We start from the raw sequence: 20,037 nt of genomic DNA on the forward strand, positions 1-20,037 counted from the left end.
TTAGACATGCCTGGACTGATTACCAGTACATTCAAACTTCACTAATCCCCTACATAATATTATACATGTGCACATCAATTTGTTTCACGGTCTGATTCAAGATGGCCGAATAACGGCCATTTTTGATATGTCTGTCTGTCTATGTAAGAGTGAGATGAAAGAATGCGGAACCATTCAAGTGGATGACGATACATGCAGGTGTTTTTTAATCTCCATCATGTTTGTGTGAAACGCATAAAGGAGGTGACAAGTTTGATATGTCTGTTTGTGTAAACAAAATCTCATTTTTTTTTAGCAGACCTTGATTCAATTTAGTACACAAGTACCTTGGGATAATATGCAGACATGGTTAGTTTTGGGGCCATGTCAGTGCATATTATCTTATTTTAGTCTGTGTAAGCATAATCTCACAAACTTCCTAGTGGACTTTGATTAATTGTGGTACCTTGAGGTAATGTCCAGACACGATTACCAGTAATTCTAGCGCTATGTACATGCATATTACGTAGCTAATTTGCAATTAATTATCTTGCATGAACACACGCACACACACAGAGTTATGAAAGGGAAAACAAGAACGCAGGTTATTTGACTATTGAGGATGGTGGTGCTACAATATTTGCTACAGGTTAGAAATATAAACAAAAGGATTTGAATAGTTGAGGTTGATGGCGCTTTTACAAAAAATACACATACGTTGTACCGGTTTCCGGGACCGGTATTAGGCATTTTCTCAATGAGAAATGTAATTGGCATAATGTTAGTATATCTTTTCACAAATAACTGGTGTATTCATTTGACACTTCTGACTGCATGTACCATAAAATACATTCCATCATTTTACATTCAGTTTCAAAAACACATTGAAAATTGTGTTATTGTTAGCACCTTGTGCAAAGTTATGGTACATATGCATCTAAAAATACATTTCTTCTTGGATATCTCGAGTTCAGTGGTTGCAAATTTTGATGACTCCATCAAGTGATGTTTTTGGTTATCCCACATCTCTGTCAAAAAAGTGTATGTCACAGCTTTCTTTCTTTTTTTCTTGACAGAATTTTAGAAAATGCAATTTTCATGAAAAATAAAAACATAGTTGAACTCTGGTGACCTTGCCCTTTGTTATATAATATAATTCCCTTTATCATAGTTTGTTTCAATATAAATATGCATTGTCATAATTAATTTTGAATACAAACAAGTTTTGGGGTTGAACCAACAGTGGGGAATCAGTCTATCGAATGTCCTTAAAAGATGTAAATATCTTACAAAAACATTGGTGCCTTATTTGTTTAATTATTTTAAGGGACATAATTTCCAGCTTTATTCAAAGTAATTCAGATATTTTAGTATAAAAACAAATGTCTCATTGCAAAAAAAAGTGCTGCATTTAGATGTGAATAGATTCATAAAACATGCAAGATAACAGAAAATTTTAGCTGGCTTTAGTCCAAGTATTTTGTACAGGTGCCTGTCAAAAATTAATGATTCACTGAGACAAATATGAACTGCCTCATTGTGTAACTACTGTATTATATGAAAAGTAAAAAAAAAACACCCTTTATGAATAGCTCTCATGTTGCAAGCTCTGCTTTGTATGCAAATCAACTTAAATAGTTAGTTGGTGTCCAGTGGAGGGAGAAGTCAACAGTACTGTTGCCTCCTGTTGCAGTGTTTGAAGATGTAGATACATCTTCAAACACTGCAATCTCTGAAGTGCGTTTTTAAACTAGTATTATAAAAACTATCATTCTGTTCTAATAGCTGAAACATATTCCTGTGAGTTTTCATTTGTCGAATGAACTGTTTGTCAAATACAGAATAAATATATTTTAGAATAATTTTCTTTTTAAAATGTGGATGAAATGTTTTGCTTTTAATGTATTTTTTATGTATTGTTTTTGATTTGATAACTTTGAACTAAACAGATTTTCTATTAGCTTCAGATCTTGATCAAAGTTAGGCACCCAGTTCATAGGAGTGCTTATATTGATTTTCTGACATCTTGTTTTCTGTAAAGATTTTATTGGTAGGTTTGCAAATGTGTATCAGACTGTGCAATCTCTCCATGAGTTGGTTTTGAAACCCAGTATGGGATTCTGAGATACATTACCAAGGATATTATTACAAGATAAATCATTTGCTTCATTGAACACATACAACAATGCACATTTCCACTGAGATCGGTGACCTTTGATGTGTATCACCAGTGATCAGTCAAGTAGAAACAGTCAAAATATTTTATCAGATTTTCTCAATTTTTGCATGATATTTTCATACAGGACATCTGTTGTTCAAACTCAGGGAAGGCTTTATACTGATGAATAAGGTGACCAAGTTTGATGAAGTTTGGAATAGAATTAGTAAAGTTATCATGCACACAATAACAATTATTAACAGCGACGACACAATTTTAGAGTCAATGCAAAGCTACTTACAAGACCAGGTCTGATTGGCTACCCAACCTTAATATCTAACATTCAGACCAATCAGACTGCTTGTTTCAACCACGGTTACCATGTTTCAACGTATCAAATTCTACCTTGTATATATGTTTCTCAATTGTTCACTACAGTGGCTATGATGTCATACTTTACCCATGATTCTTTGCAGGAGAATAAAAATGATTGACTACAAAAAACTGATGAAAAGTTGAATATTCAGAAAAAGAAAAGTGATATAAAAAAAACCTGTAAATTGCATTTCCCTACATTTGTGGAGCACTTTCATCTGGCAAAATTTTATTATTTTCCCTGTGAAATTCTCTACTCTAGTCATACTTTGAGCACTCAGAGCTCGGGAGTTTGCTATCAACTGGCAAGTGAACTTGATGCAGAGTTCAATTGTTGCAATAACTGTCGTGCCCGACTGCAATCCCATCCTGCATTTTTCATTGGTCCGCTTACGATTCGTATGAATTTCTGAAGTAATTGTTTTCCAGTAGAAAGTAGCGGATTTAATTCCCCATTGTCTTGTGCAACTGTTGTATACCAGTAGCACATTTCACCAGAGTACATCAAGGCTAACAGATGAGTATCACTGAATACACCTGTAAAATAAAATGAGAATTAGTCTTCTTTAAAGTGTTTTATTTCCACTTTATTAGTTGTATATTTATGGATTTAACACTTGAAGGTTAGTAGAATTGACTTTGAGTTTGTTTGTTTGTTTGTTTGTTGTGCAATGATGTTAATTAATATTGGCATGAACATCACACTTGGTAGGTTGATATGGAACTTGATCGGTTGCTATGGCACAGGAGAAGTTTGACAAATAGTAGTCGACTTGCTTCTATAGAAACAGAAATATTAGTTTCTCTCAAAACAATGGTAATTTTGTGGAAAAAAAACAACACTTTTTAAAAAATAGACTCAATTTTACAGAAACTATAGATGTACCAGTACTTATTTCACTACTGCCTGCATCTTAATTTTGTTAAATTTCAAATCTTAGTCATACCTACCTTGTTGTATCAACTTCAGGGTACATTCATCATTATAATCAACTTGTTCTTGCTCCGATAATGGCACCCTTAAGTTGCTCATCTTAGTCAGAAACTCTACTCCATCACGCAATGACTAAGAAAACAAATTCACCAGACACTTTTAGGTTAATATGGATTATTTTTATTTCAGTTGGAATACATATTCGCTGTCAACTATTTGTTAAAAATATGATTTGATTCTCACCTGTGTAAAATCCTGTAAGTTTCTTTTGACTCTGTCTTTGTCTTGATTGACAGTGTGTGAGTACATATAATACAAGGCTCCTTTTCTCCAGTATAAACATTCCACTATGTCAACCCCAAGTACATCTATCATATCTGCGTCTCTACCGAAGATGTCACTGACGATGATGTCTACCTTGTTTAGATAACCTACAAACACAGAAGAATAAATTGAAATATCACAGTCATCAATATGAATCCCAAATGCAGCACATGTATGTCAAATACATAATTTGTTTACTAGTAACACGACTGTCATGTTTTAAAGTGTTATACAGACATCAAATTTCGTGTTAACTAATGTATTTCACACACATTTTAAACTGTGATTATGGGATCTATATCAAATGAGATGTGCCGCGACAACAGTGATGCTTTAATTGGTCAGTATTTAAAAATGTTCATCACCAAGTTTTGTGAGGGCATGAGTGGTGTGAGTTCTTATAGCACTTGCTTTATACTTTTCATAATCCTAGAGTTCATAGCAACAAATTTAGACTGCAACTGTTTCTAAACTTTCAAGCATCATAAATATGATAGAACCTAGGTACACCGATTTTTTCCAATATGTCATATGCATTATATGCAAATTAGGTCAAATATGTAGCATTAACTTTAAACTGCTTTATATGCTTCTAAACATCTCTGAAAAATATGAGATTATCATATTTACTGTGATGTAAACAAATTCAATTCTGTAGTGTTCTTTATGTGCAGCAACTTAAAAAACTCCAAGGACAAACTTTCCTGAATATTAAATTTATCTGTACCTGAAAAACAGCAATAAACAGTATTCACAAAACACAATTTCAACTTTCTTTGTGCCATATCATGTTTGATATGGGTTATATATGACATACAACACATGTGAATACATTGTTTTTTTTATGGTGCTTCAATTAATGCTCTCACCAAACCTGGTTACCTAATATATGATGGAGTCTTTCCTTGGCAGTTGATTCTGGAAATTCTTCATCCACTAACTTGTTTTCTTCAAAGTAAGTAAAGTCCAATAATGCCTACAGAATATTTGCAAACCATTTCTCTATAAGTTTAAAATTGTACTCTGTTTATTGCTACTGTACTTTTCATGAACCTATCATGTTTCAAAAACCACAAATACAAACTAGAAACTAATTGAAGGCATCAGTTGTCCCGCCGACCAAACCATGTGTCCTCTCATGCAAATACCATGTTGAGCTTGTTCAAATAAAAACTGTAAAGTTCAGTTACATTGTTAACCACACTGAACTATCCTTTTTAATAATGTTTTAAGCTAAGGTTTTAGTTTGATTTTTTTTTAAACAAGCAGCCTATCGGCTGAGATAGCTCCGCTGTTAGCAATGCACATTCCAATTAAAGAACTGAAGACATCATTAGAAAATGAACAATATGTATAGTATCAAAGCAATCGGACTTACAGTTTTTAACAAGAAGTCGAAAATATCACTTTCTACCAAAAATGACAAAAATATTCAACAAAATTAGAGAATTGAAGATATCATCACGAAATGAACAAATCTGAGAAAGGTCTACATGTAGTATCTATATATGTAATATCAAAGCAATTGAATTTTTGGTTCTTAACAAGAAGTCGAAAATATCACTTTTTATCAAAAATTACAAAAATATTCACCAAAATTAGAGAATTGAAGATATCATCACAAAATGAACAAATCTGAGAGAGGTACACATGTAGTACCTATATATGTAATATCAAAGCAATCGAACTTACAGTTTTTAACAAGAAGTCGAAAATATCACTTTTTACCAAAAATGACAAAAATATTCACCAAAATTAGAGAATTGAAGATATCATCACAAAATGAACAAATCTAAGAAAGGTCTACATGTAGTATCTATATATGTAATATCAAAGCAATTGAACTATTGGTTTTTAACAAGAAGACGTAAATATCACTTTTTACCAAAAATGACAAAAATATTCACCAAAATTAGAAAATTAAAGATATCATTACAAAATGAACAAATCTGAGAGAGGTCCACATGTAGTACCTATATATGTAATATCAAAGCAATTGAATTTGCGGTTTTTAACAAGAAGTCAAAAATATCACTTTTTGACAAAAATATTCACCAAAATTAGAGAATTGAAGATATCAACATGAAATGAACAAATCTAAGAGAGGTCTACCCAAGGTACATGTACACCAAGTATCAAAGCATTCAGGCTTGTAGTTTTCAAGAAGAAGTCGAAAAAGTAAAACATTGACACGGACGACGCCGGACAATCACTCATATGATAAGCTCCGCTCGACAAAGTTGACAGCGGAGCTAAAAACTTATTCATATTTGATTGTTAAGACTCCCTAGGTTAATTTTAACTGATAAGACTACATAGCATCAATAGAGTTTTGTGTAGACTCGTTGCTACGCTATGCAACACGCCCACTACAGAAAGGGGGATCGTTTTGATAACCAGTGAGTCCATTTGTCTCTCACAAGTTGAAAAGACATATGTAGTGTGGTGTCCGCCACAGATATCTTATACAAGCATGTTTGGATACTGAAATGTTATAAAATATATTTTGAACAATTTCATTGTGTGTTGTATGTGTGGAAAACATGTTTCCATATTTCAAACCTTCGGAATGTAACATGGATACGGAATCAACATGTTTGATACAAAACTAAAGCTTGTATAGTAAAACTAAATTGTATATTCTTGCTTATTATGCGTAAACCAACATCAATTGACAATTTTACTAATTATAAATTTTATCTGCTTGAACTTTACAACCATATACCTGTGTATATTCAGTCAAAACATCTTTAATTTGTTGCTCTTCACTGCTGCCTTTGCTAAAATAAAAAAACAAATACAGTTTATTGTTCAGCAACCAATTCATGCATCCTGTGACTGGGCAGCAGTCGTCGTGCTGCGCATGTGCGACACTTGTGTTTATAAACATTGATTTTCCCACAATCCAATGCGCTATTCTAATGGAAATCACAAGTATGAGATTTGACCTGGGCGTGACTTGTACAAATTACTGCTGGCGACTCCTTTGATACCTTTCAGTCACCTGAACAAATACCTAATTAAAGCTTGGTAATGTCTCAGTTTGTACTCAAAGTCGCCATTTTTGTTTATATGAGACTCGTATATCTCGCGCATGTATGGCGCAACAACTACGACCTTTTAACCATTTATCTTAAAGCGGGGAAGTGGTCACCTGTGCATGCGTCAGATGGCCATGGTGTGTCAATGTTTACAAATGTCTACCCATGAGCCTTTGCACTTTTAGCGTGTGTTGTAATCACCGTTTGGACTTAATTTCTGTGTCTGCGCAGGTGACAATCCTCTCGCTTTAATTTTCTGTTTTGCAAATTTTCTTCAAGCGTAGGTAAAAAATTCACCAACCATGAACATGTACTACCATTCTTTTGCATGTGTTTTATTTTGTATACAATATAATCTATGTTACGCATGTGCATGCAACAATCTTGCATTTCAAATCTTTGCGAGATACATGTATTATTAAAGAGTAATTTAAATCAAAGAAAGCTTAGAAAGAACTCCCATGTGCTGAGAGTATTGGAGACACATTAAAATATAATTCGAAATTACTTAGCTGAAAACTAATTATGCAAATCAGAAAATTAATATGAACAGATTTGAGTGTAAAACTAATGAGGTCTGCGCAATGTACCGGTAACAGAAAATCTATGTTTCCAAGTTTAATTGAAATGTGATTAGAACCAAAAAATTATGAATTATTATGCTTATTAGGGAATTAATATGAACAGATTTTTACCCCAAACTAATTAGGTTTGTACATTGTCCTAGAGCAACTTTGTACTAAGTTTCATTGAAATGGAATAATTAGTACTTTAGATATCAATGTGAAAGCTTAAAATTGGTTAATTATGCAAATTAGATAATTAATATGTACAGATTTTAACCCACAATTATCCAGGTCTGTCTATTGTCCTACAGCATCCATGTACATTCATTGAGATGCGATGTTTAGTACCCGAGATATCAGTGTGAAAGTTGGTTAATTATGCAAAATAGGTGATTAATATGCACAAATATTTACCGGAAACTAATTGGGTCTGCATAATTCTAGATTCATTGAAATGTGATGATTAGTACTTTAGATATCAAAAGCTGAAAATTAATTAATTATGCAAATTAGGTAATTAATATGTACTGATATTACCATAAAAACTATCAGGTCTGTGCAGTGTCATATGACATCTATGTACCAAGTTTCATTGAAATGTGATGATTAGTACTTATATCAAATGCTGAAAATTAATTAATTATGCAAATTAGGTAATTAATATGTACTGATATTACCATAAAAAACTATCAGGTCTGTGCAGTGTCATATGACATCTATGTACCAAGTTTCATTGAAATGTGATGATTAGTACTTGAGATATCAGTGGAAAAACCGAAAATTGACTAATCATTATGCAAATTAGGTGATTAATATTCACAAATATTTATCGGAAACAATCAATCTCTGCATAGTCCTTGAGTATGTAAGTACCAAGTTTCATTGAAATGTAATGCTCACTACTTATATCAAATGCTGAAAATTAATTAATTATGCAAATTAGATAATTAATATGTACTGATATTACCATAAAAAACTATCAGGTCTGTGCAGTGTCATATGACATCTATGTACCAAGTTTCATTGAAATGTGATGATTAGTACTTGAGATATCAGTGGAAAAATCGAAAATTTACTAATCATTATGCAAATTAGGTAATTAGTATCCACGGATTATTACCAAAAACTAATCAAAACCTAGCATTAGTTCAGAGCATGTATGTACAAAGTTTCATCAAAATCCAATGAGTGGTTGTTTAGATATCAGTGGAACAATCATGGAACAGCTAAAAATCAGCTAATTATCATGCAAATCAGGTAATTAATATGCACGGATTTTTACCAAAAACTAATCAAATTTGCGCATATGTTCAGAGCATCTATGTACCAAGTTTCATCAAAATCCAATGAGTGGTTGTTTAGATATCAGTGGAACAATCATGGAACAGCTAAAAATCAGCTAATTATCATGCAAATTAGGTAATTAATATGCACGGATTTTTACCAAAAACTAATCAAATTTGCGCATATGTTCAGAGCATCTATGTACCAAGTTTCATCAAAATCCAATGAGTGGTTGTTTAGATATCAGTGGAACAATCATGGAACAGCTAAAAATCAGCTAATTATCATGCAAATTAGGTAATTAATATGCACGGATTTTTACCAAAAACTAATCAAATTTGCGCATATGTTCAGAGCATCTATGTACCAAGTTTCATCAAAATCCAATGAGTGGTTCTTTAGATATCAGTGGAACAGTCATAGAACAGCTAAAAATCAGCTAATTATCATGCAAATTAGGTAATTAACGAGCATGGATTTTTACCAAAACCTAATCAAATCTGCGCATTGGCCCAGAACATCTATGCACCAAGTTTCATCAAAAACCGATGTATGGTTCTTGAGATAGCAGTGGAACAGTCGGACACACATACACACATACATACATACATACATACATACATACATACATACATTTGAATCTTTTATTCTCGAGTAATAAAAAATCAGTTAACAATCACTGTTTAAATACAAGAATTGGACATATAGCGGTAAGTATAAATCAAAGGCGAATACAAGTGATACAGTACAGAAAAGTATACAATATAATATGTTTGAATATAAAACGATGAAAATTAATTACACATGATAATGCAACGAAATATAAAGTAATTGTACAGGTAGGTATAAAACAATATCGGATACAGTACAAATTATAGTCGAATATGTACAAACAGAAACAGTAAAATAATCTTGAGAATAAAATCAAAGTGTTCATTTTATTATAAAAATAGTTCAATTTATTATTTACATAATATAATCTGGATGGACGAGGTCTTCGCCGATGACCGATGCTACTGCGTCATTGATGCACCACCGTTGGATGAAGGCTGCCATAGTACCAGTCAGCTTGTGGTAGTTGTATTCATCCCGTAATCTTGATTTCAGTCGTGCTTTGAAGCAATGGGTGACATCAGTACCAGGTAAGTTCTTCATTTTCTTTATCCGGGTAATGTGTATTGAAGCTTTTACCGATGTGATGATGAACACCAGCAATTTGTGAAGCACTAATGGTTTCTTCCTAGGTGGTCCAAGTAAGTAATGGGACAGTGGGATGGACCCAATGTCTAACAGATTGTGAATAACTTTATTAAAAGTTACAAACAACGGACCCAGCCTGGTGCACTCTATGAATACGTGCATTAAGTCATCTTTTTCTTTGCAGAAAACACAAGTGTCCGATTCCCTCAGCCCAGACTTGAATAAGAAACCTCCAGTGGGGTAAGCGCCATGAAGAAGACGCCACTGGAGGTCGCCATCTTTTTTGGTGAGTGGATGGAGGTAACAATCCTTAAAATTCGGTTTCTGAGTATCAATCGATAGCAAGTCACACCACACAGTGCCTGCCTGTGTGGCGTCCTTGGAGAGTTTGTTAACCGACACCAGAAAGTTGTAAATGCTACCTTTCTTTAGTGTGTACAAGGGACAATTGAGCAAAATATTATTATCATCATCTTTATACAATAATTCAAGCGAATATCTTGGATGTGTAATATTTGTGGAATCTGTGGTGTTTTCATTATTTACAATATCTTTCATACTCGTAGGGATAGCATTGTGAACAATATCTAGAGCGATACCTAGCAGGCGTGCTGAGTATATACTAATGCGTGGATGTAACGATTGAACTGACAGCCATTTTCCATCAGTCAATAAATCGCCAATCCTAGTCACACCGGATTCAATAAAATGAGTAAGTTTGAGAGGTGTCTGTCTTAAAGGATGTAAAATGAGTTTATTATAAAATAACGGTTCCAGACAAACGCTGTGGTAAGTAGATGGTACGTCCTTACGCACAAAAGTAGTGCTAGACCAAATTTTTAACAAACTACAATAAAAACTGGGAACATTAAAATCAGACTTCGGAATATCAATAATAAACAACTGTTTATTATAATTCAGATTTTGAAATTGTCTTAAAAAGTAATCAGCGAAAAAGAAGCACGGATGACTTGAGTTAAAATAAAAATACCGTTGTACATATTGTACGCGGTATGAGGCTATACGGGTTGGCAAGTGTGCTAATCCCTGTCCTCCGTCACTGGGAGGCAAATACACCAATTCGGCAGGAATCCAATGTCTTCCCAACCAAAAGAAGTCAACAAACATTTTTTGAATCGCATTAATTACTCGATCTGGAGGAGAGAGACAAATTAGTTTGTGCAAGAGTTTGGATACAACAAGATTGTTAATAATCAGAGAACGCCCTCTGTAGGACAGAGCAGGTGCATATTTTGACCAGTGACCTATTTTCGCCTCGACCTCGTCGATGACATTAGACCAATTACGATCCGTAAAAGCGGTGTTATTCCCAACAAAAACGCCGAGAACTTTGAGGCCGTCAGAGGTCCAGCCTATATTTAGTGGCTTATCAGGTCTATTTTTCCAGGCACCTACCCATAGCCCTTGCGACTTGGTATAGTTAATGCGAGAATTACTGGCATTCTCGTAAGAAGATAGCCATTCTCTGAGTTTAATAAAATCAGAGTTCTTGGTGACAAAGAAACTGACATCGTCAGCATAAGCAGAAAGTTTAACCCCTCGATCAGGAGAGTCATCAACCTGAACACCACGGATACCACTCTGGGTTCGGATCTTGTGCAAAAGGGGCTCGATAGCTAGCGTGTACAGTTGCCCTGATAGGGAACATCCTTGACGAATACCCCTATTAAACTGGACAGGGCTGGTGAGGGCGCTATTGACGCGGACCAGACTTTCAGTGTTAGAATAGACAAGTTTAATATAGTCACAGAACCGATTACCGAACCCAAAGGCCTGTAGCGTTTTTAATAAATATCCGTGGTGAACTCTATCGAAAGCTTTCTCTTGGTCGAGAGAGACAATTCCTAGTGTTATGTTTTTACTGTTTGCGTACGTGATGACATCACGTATCAAGTGTATGTTGTCATAAATTTGTCTTCCTGGGATAGAGTAGCTTTGATCGATATGAACTATACTGCCAAGGACGGATTTTAATCTTAGAGAAAGCGCTTTGGTCAAGATCTTGTAATCCGCGCATAGTAAGCTTACAGGTCTCCAATTCTTCAGTAGTCCATTGTTACCTTTTTTTGGCAGTAGAGTGATAACAGCCCGTCTACACGACAAAGGCATCAGGCCCTCTTCGATTGAGGCAGTAATGACGTCGTGAAGATCAGAGCCTAAAATCGACCAAAAATGTTTATAAAATTCGCCGGGAATACCATCTATGCCTGGGGATCTATTGGTGGAAATTAACTTGACTGCGTTGGTAAGATTTTCATGCGTTATTGGCGCATCACAATCTTCCCTGATAGCGTCGTCCAGTTGAGGCAACCCGGAAAGCAGTTTATTTTGAGCTTCAATGGAAATCGGACCGGGAGAAAACAAATCGCTGTAAAACTCTTTAGCCATTGACCTCATTTCAGCTTGTGACCCAGTCAGCGATCCATCGGAATGCTGTAAGTGTGACATTACTTTACGCGACCCCCTTTGTTTCTCACAGTCAAAGAAAAAGGATGTAGGGGCATCGTTTTCATTTAAAATTTTATGCCGAGATCTTATGGCAGCACCCTTACATTCCGTTTTTGTTAGATTTTCCAATAAAGTTCGTTTCTCTTCGAGTATCCCTTTTAGTGAAGGATCGTCCTTTAAGCGGTCTTCAATATTTTTAATATCCTTGCGTAATCCAGCTTGATTATTCCTGTATGTACAGGACAACTTGGCACTGTACTGCTTTGTGAGTACTTTAATATTCAGCTTGCCAATGTCCCACCACATTTGAATTTTACTGAAGCGTGATTTCTCACTGCGCCACTTCAACCAATAATCTGTGAATATTTCACAAAAATCTTCATCCTGCAGGAGGCTTAAATTAAAGCACCAAACAGGATTACGTGCATTAATGGAGTTAAAAGACAGACGGATATCGACAGGAAAATGATCAGAAAAATCATAACGAGGCAGTATAGACGATAATTTAATTCTGGATACGATGGATTTAGATATATAAAACGTATCAATTCGTGATTTGCTTTCATTTCTACTCCAGGTATACTGCCTGACAGTAGGATTGTGATGGCGCCACGCATCAACAAGTTTGAAGCGCAACAAAATTTGTGATAGAAACCTAGAAGAAGAAAGGTGTGGCTCTGGGCTGTCCACCCGGTCAATACTCGCCTCCATTGTACAATTAAAATCGCCGCCAGCGACGACTGGGTCATTGTTTATATTATTTAAATACATACATACATACATACATTTCTGTTTTTTTATTACGCAATTAAAAGCAATTTACATTGCAAATTTACATATTTACATAAAGCTTAAAGAAAAGAATATTGCACAAAATAAAGAAATTGATACTGTGATATCATAATTAACAAATAAGTAAATAACATTCATATACAAAACTAATGTCAATAAACATTCATAATACATTACGAAAGTCAAAAGTATATATATCGATGGTCGCGTAGAGACGATACAAAGTTCGATTATAGATGAGTGGCGTCGGCAATGCAGTCTGAGCTTGTGTGCATAACACATTTGTCCATGAAGGCACAGCGGAGTTTGGATACGTCACGTCAGTTCCATGTATTCTGGATATCTCAGAGTATCTTCGTTAACAGTGGCTAAAGCGTCGTTGATGCAAAATTGTGTTGTGAAAGTACTCATTGTGTGCGTGACGAGATGGTACTTAAACTCATTAGATAGCCTGAAACGTATACGGGCTTTAAAACACTGTAGAACGTTTGTTTGCGATAGTCCCTTGATTTTATTAAAACGGGTTACATGAATAGCACATTTCAGAGATGTTATCAGGTAGCACAACAATCGATGAGTTGGGGTGATGGTTTTCTTTCTGGGTGGACCAAGAATATACCATGACAATGGAATGGTGTCCATGTTGAGTAGCTGGTGAGTTATTGTATTGAATGTTTCAAAAAGAGGAGCCAGTCTCGGACATTCAACGAAGATGTGCACCAGATCATCGTGTTCGTTACAGAAAAGACATTCATCTGATGTACGTATTTGAGATTTCAATAAATAACCACCTGTAGGATATGCAGCGTGCAAGAGACGCCACTGCAGGTCACCGTCCTTTTTTGTGGTCGGAAGGAGGTAGCAATCTGTAAAGTTCGGTTTGTCGGCAGGGTTGAGAGACAGAACATCTCTCCAGACATTATCACTGTGTGTAGTTGCTTTTGACAATTTTCTTGTTGATATGAGAAATTTATAGATACGTCCTTTGTCAAATTTGTATAACGGACAATTTAAAAGAATGTCGTTGAGTTCATCATTAAAGATTAGCTCAAGTGAGTAGTTTCTGTAAGATATTTGTATTTCACTCGTATTGTGATTGTTAATAATGTGTTTCCAAGGAGTTGGTATGGCTTGGTGTGTCACATCAAGGGCCATACCAAGCAGTCTCTTTGAATATATGGGTACTATTTCATGTAAATCATCAACTTGTAGCCAATTATTAATACCGTAACCTATCAGGTCAACAACTTTGGTAATGCCAGCTTCACGGAAATGTAACAAATTAAGTGGTGTGTTTTGAATTGGATGCAAGACCAGTGGGTTATTAAACAATGGTTCTGCACACACTTCCACAAATGTGGATGGTTTGTCTTTTCTTAATGTTGTAAGAGAGAACCAGGTCTTAAGAATGTCATGATAAAATGCTGGAAGGCCAACGATGGGTTTGTTAAGACGTGTGATAAATAGCTGTTTATCATAATTCAAACCATGTACCTGCCTGAGAAAATATTCCGTGAATGAGAAACTAGAGTGTTTCAAATTAGCATACAAATACCTTTGAATGAACTGAATACGGAAAGTAGCAATACGTGTGGGCAAGTGTATCAAACCTTGACCACCTTCACATATGGGCAGGTAAACCGTTTCGGCAGTAACCCAATGGCGACCTTGCCAAAAGAAATTCAGAAACATTTGTTGAAGTTGATCAATTTTTTCCTTTGGTGGACAAAGACAAACAAATCGGTGTAAAAGTTTTGATGCTATTAATTGGTTCACAACTAAAGCGCGCCCTCTATAAGACATGGCAGGGGCGTATTTGGTCCACCATTCGAGTTTTGATTCAACTTTTTCGATTAAGTTTTCCCAGTTTTTATCTAAGAATACCTGATTATTTCCAAGAAAAGTGCCCAAGATTTTCAAACCGTTATTGTTCCAGGTTATACCCATTGGTCTGTCGGTTCTTGTTTTCCATTTTCCGACCCATAAACCTTGCGATTTCCCGTAATTAACACGGGAATTGCTAGCACGTTCGTAGATGTGCAGCCACTCTTCAAGTTTGTCAAAATCACTATTTTTTGTGAGAAAGAAACTCACATCATCTGCATAGGCAGTCAGATTAACACTTTTGCCACACGAGTTACGTATTTTCACACCTTGGATTTGACTCTGGGTTCTGACTTTATGAAGTAACGGTTCTATGGCCAATGAATAAAGTTGACCTGATAGAGAGCAGCCTTGTCGTATTCCACGTGAAAAAGGGATGTGATTTGTGAGGCTAGTGTTGATACGTACGAGACTTTGTGTATCGGAATAAATGAGCTGAATGTATTTGACGAACTGTTCCCCAAATCCAAAAGCCTGCAGTGTACTAAAAAGATAATTGTGATGAATACGATCAAACGCCTTCTCCTGGTCAAGAGAGACAATGCCGAGTGAGATATTGTTTTCATTTGAGTATGTTATGACGTCACGTAGTAGGTTTATGTTATCAAAAATCTGTCGACCCGGAACACAGTACGTTTGATCAGTGTGAATAATGTTACCCAGTACACATTTTAACCTGAGTGAAATAGCTTTGGTCAAAACCTTGTAATCGGCACATAAAAGGCTTACTGGTCTCCAGTTTTTCAACAAAGAATTATTTCCTTTTTTTGGAAGGAGAGTTATCATAGCCCGCCGACAAGACAAAGGCAGAATACCGTCCTCTATGGAGGCTTTAAAAACATTATATAGATCTGGTCCAATCAGTGACCAGAAATGTTTATAGAACTCCCCCGGCAATCCATCAATGCCGGGTGATTTACCGTTGGATAAAAGTTTAACTGCACTTGTGAGTTCATCATATAACAATGGCGCATCGCAATTGTCTCTAAGATTATTATCAAGTCTGGGAAGATCTGAGAGTATTTTGTTACGGCAGTCCATTGAAACGGGGTCAGGAGAGAACAGTGAAGTATAAAAATTGTTAGCCAGTTGTCGCATTTCGCCTTGATTTTCAGTTACAGTACCGTCTGTACGCTGCAACTGGGTCATGACCTTTCTGGTACCTTTGTGTCTTTCAATGTCAAAAAAGAACGCTGTTGGCGCATCGTTCTCATTCAGGATTTTGTGCCGGGACCTGATTGCGGCCCCTTTAGTTTCGGTTTGAACCAGGTTTTCTAGTAGCGCCTTTTTGTCATTTAATTCTGTAGTCATTGATGGAGTGTTATGTGAGTTTTGTTCAAGGTGTGCTATTTCTTTACTGAGTGTGTATTTAGTTTGTTTGTAACTATTACTAAGTTTTGTTGTATATTGCTTAGTAAGTTCTTTAATTTTAACCTTCCCAACATCCCACCACATTTGCAAAGAGTTGAAACGTGGCTGTTCATTACGCCACAGCAACCAATAATCATATAGTATTTGACAGTACTCCTCGTCATAAAGTAAGCTGGTGTTGAAACACCAGGAGGGATTACGGTTATTGACACGTTTGAACGACAGACACAGTTTGACAATACAGTGATCAGAGAGGTTGAAATGCGGCTCGATTGACGTGTATTTAATTCGCTGTGTGAGGGATTTAGATATGAAAAAAGTATCAATACGTGATTTATTTTGATTTCTTATCCAAGTGTATTCTCGGGCGTTCGCATTGACATGGCGCCAAGCATCAATAAGTTTGAATCGCGCAGTTAGATTTGAGAGAAAGTTTGAAGATGGTGTGTGTGGTTCAGCACTGTTAGGCCTGTCAATATTTGGATTTATAGTGCAATTGAAATCGCCGCCCAGAATGACGGGATCTTGATTTATTCTATTAAGCAATTGTTTCAGCAATTTAAAGAAAGTTAATCGCTCCGTTCCTACCGTCGGTGTATATACATTTATTAGATGAACTGGGGCGCCATCAACGTTCACATGTGCATGTAGCAACCGCCCTGGAACAACGTCCTGAGAACTCAGAACATCAATATTGGAACGTGGATTTATTAGTATAGCAACACCTGCTGAATGTTTAGAACCATGTGAAAATAAAACTGGAGCCCTCCAAACCACCTGCCATTGAGGTTCATCCGAAACAATAGTGTGTGTTTCCTGTAGAAAGTGGAAATCACTAAAATGATTCATTTTTAAAAGTTCAAAGAGCTGATATCGCTTTAAGGAGTCACGACAACCGTGTACATTCCATGTGACAGCGGAAAAATTCGCCATTGAAGTGAGCAAAAAAAACAACCAAGTATAACATAGATACAAGATATCAACCAGAGGTTCATTATACAACAATTCATTTATTTTTCGGTTTTTTAACCTGTTGGGTAACAATACCACGTCGCTTGTTTATCATATCGTCACTGGCCTTTCCATGTGTGTCGTCACATTTACTCTGGTCAGCTTTCGCATATTTCAATTTATTTTCTTTGTAGTGCTTTGCAAGTCTTGATGTCAGTCTCTGTATCCGTATTTTTTCTTTACTAGGAACGTCAATATGTTTGCGTAGGTGGTTCAGTGACTTAATTAAAAGTCTGAAATCAGCACAAAAAAGGGTAGCCTGCTCCACCAATTTTCTTGAATTGTATGATTCTTCCAGGAATGTCATCAATGATTCGTGAGAGAGAAGTTTTTCTGATTCTTTTGAAGATTCGTCTTGTGAAAGCTGAGATAGCTCAGACATTTCTGACGTCACTGACTCTGCATCATCTCTATCACCCGTCATATAGACTGGTTCAGAAGGTTTATTAACATCAAAATCAAAAGACATTGGTTCTTGCGAGTCCCCGGGGAGAGTAAACGAAGTGTAACTCTCCATAGAAGAGGGAGGGGTTCGTACCTTCTCCTCATTAGTATGATTTAAAATAGGTATGCTATTAGAATTGATCGGGTTAGCAGGTGTGTTTTGACTTAGGTCATCAACATTGATTGCATTAGAGTCAATGTCAGCAGGTGTTAGCGTGGGTGTATTGTTTTCATTGTTTACGTTATTTAGGTCAGGTTTATTTGCATTTACAGTGTCAGTACACATGGCGGTTTGATCAGTATTTGATTCATCTTTAGAAAGTTTGCGTTTCACGCTAATCATGTTAGATATCTCGTTGTCATTTAATTGAGTGTCATTTATATCATTTTTTGAAGTGGGTAGATTGTTATCTTTACGTAGATCAGTTGGTGACGGTGCATGCGACTCAGTTTCATCAACATTCATTTCATTTTCATTGTTTTTATCAGTTAGTGACAGCGTGTTTTCCGCGCTATGTGTATTAGTTTCAGAGTTTGTATTGACATAGTCATCAGTAGATAGCTTTTGGTTATTTTGTGATGTGAGTGCAATATTGTCACGGCAGTTACGCTGAACATGCCCTTGTTTGTGACATTTATAGCAAGTGATCTCATCTGTAGACAAATAAATACGATATGACCTCTCCTCGTACACAACATTAATGACACCTTCCAGTTTATCTTCACACAACATGTAGACTTGTCTACGAAAAGACTTAACATGTTTCAAGTCTGGATTTTTACATCCCAATGGTATTAAGCGAACCGTGCTCACAACACGTCCGTATCGTTTTAACTCGTCCTGTAAAACATGACTAGGTATAAAGGGAGGAACTCCCGACAGTACGACCTTGGTCGCAGGTTTCACAAGTGGTTGAACATAAATAAAAGAATCACCAATTGAACTTATCCCAGCAGCACAGACCTCCTCGACTGCCTCCAATGAGTCCAAAAAAACGATCACACTGCCATTAACCCGTGACGCCGCTACAACATGTTTCGGCCCAAGCATATCAGAAATTGCGCGAACATACACTTCAATGCCAACACCAGCAACAGATTCACACTTCAGGCCATGTTTACGAGTTAAACCCGCAAAGGGATTGCCACGTGAAAGGCTCGCCGAGGTGGCGGCCATATTGGATGGATGTACTCGCGGGTCTGAAAAGACCCACGGTGTAAAAACAAGTAAAAGAACGGCAAAAATATGCCCAAGAACCAAAAGCAACGTACCAGTAGAACCACAGAGTACTTGTATAGACACTTGTTGACAAATTGAGGTAAACTTAGCTTGCAAAACGGCGAAAACGACCAATTCGGAAGGAGCTCAGCTCAAACACGTATGTATGCAAATACATACATACATACATACATACATACATACATACATACAGACATACACACACACACATACACACACACAGACACACTAACTGCAAAGACTCCCATTATGTGCTTCGCACATGGGAGTCAAAAACAAAAAATATTATTTCTTGTTTTATTTATTTTGTCACCACTACACAGCGCCCTCTGTTTATGAATTGATTAAAACGTCTAAAATGTGTGCGGCAAAATAAAAATAAAACAAAAAAATTGAAAAACAATTTGACCTTAAATATTTTTTTTTACCATACCTATTATCCCTCATTTGTGTAATCTGTCTGTCGCTATTAGCCCTGAGTACAGTCCTGTAGGTTGGCCTCTTTCCGCTGATAATTTGGCCCCCACTTTGTGGAAGTGCTAGATTTGCGTAAAATAAATGCAGTATATCTACCTGTTCATTATACGTTTGGCTTTTTCACATTTCCTATCACAGATTTGAAGGATTTCGTTGGCAGGATTTGTCGTTTTTAGAGTTTTCCGACATTCTATCTGCAATTCGTCCACTTTTAACATGAGCTTCGGCAAATGACCGGTCATTACGTCGTCAGTAAATTCAGCCATAGCAGTTAGAACGACTTCCCCGCAAAATGTCCCACCCACTTCCGTGTTGTGATGCGATCAGCTGATCGTAGTTGCGCCAAACAAGCGTTGTGGTATTCTTACAACAAATTTCGACCAATTTTTGAGCAAGAAAGTGAATATTTAGAATCGAATTCTCATTCTCAACTACATTTGTTATACTTTTATATGTGCCACTTAATTAAAAGAAATAACTTAAAATTT

The 20,037-nt window shown here is 36.1% G+C and overlaps 1 protein-coding gene across 1 annotated transcript; it reads right to left on the reverse strand.

Annotated features, from left to right (window-relative positions):
* Positions 1 to 2,226: 2,226 nt before the first annotated feature.
* Positions 2,227 to 19,890, reverse strand: LOC102802468 (RAB7A-interacting MON1-CCZ1 complex subunit 1-like). Its single transcript, XM_085503451.1, has 6 exons — positions 19,646 to 19,890; positions 6,496 to 6,550; positions 4,653 to 4,746; positions 3,690 to 3,877; positions 3,464 to 3,578; positions 2,227 to 3,049 (listed from the first exon to the last, which is right to left on the reverse strand). Exons 1-6 carry the CDS (start codon positions 19,813 to 19,815, stop codon positions 2,811 to 2,813), a joined length of 861 nt encoding a protein of 286 aa, XP_085359577.1. The 5' UTR covers positions 19,816 to 19,890; the 3' UTR covers positions 2,227 to 2,810.
* Positions 19,891 to 20,037: the final 147 nt, after the last annotated feature.

This window comes from Saccoglossus kowalevskii, chromosome 9, assembly GCF_978046115.1.
Source record: "Saccoglossus kowalevskii chromosome 9, keSacKowa6.1, whole genome shotgun sequence".
Taxonomy (NCBI): Eukaryota; Metazoa; Hemichordata; class Enteropneusta; family Harrimaniidae; genus Saccoglossus; species Saccoglossus kowalevskii.

Coding starts and splice junctions, on each gene's coding strand:
- LOC102802468 (XM_085503451.1), bottom strand. CDS start 19,815: ATGGCTGAATTTACTGACGACGTAATGACCGGTCATTTGCCGAAGCTC. Junction 4,747..6,495: donor TTTTGACTGAATATACACAG/GTATATGGTTGT, acceptor AATATTCTGTAG/GCATTATTGGACTTTACTTA. Junction 3,878..4,652: donor AAGACTCCATCATATATTAG/GTAACCAGGTTT, acceptor CTGTGTTTGTAG/GTTATCTAAACAAGGTAGAC.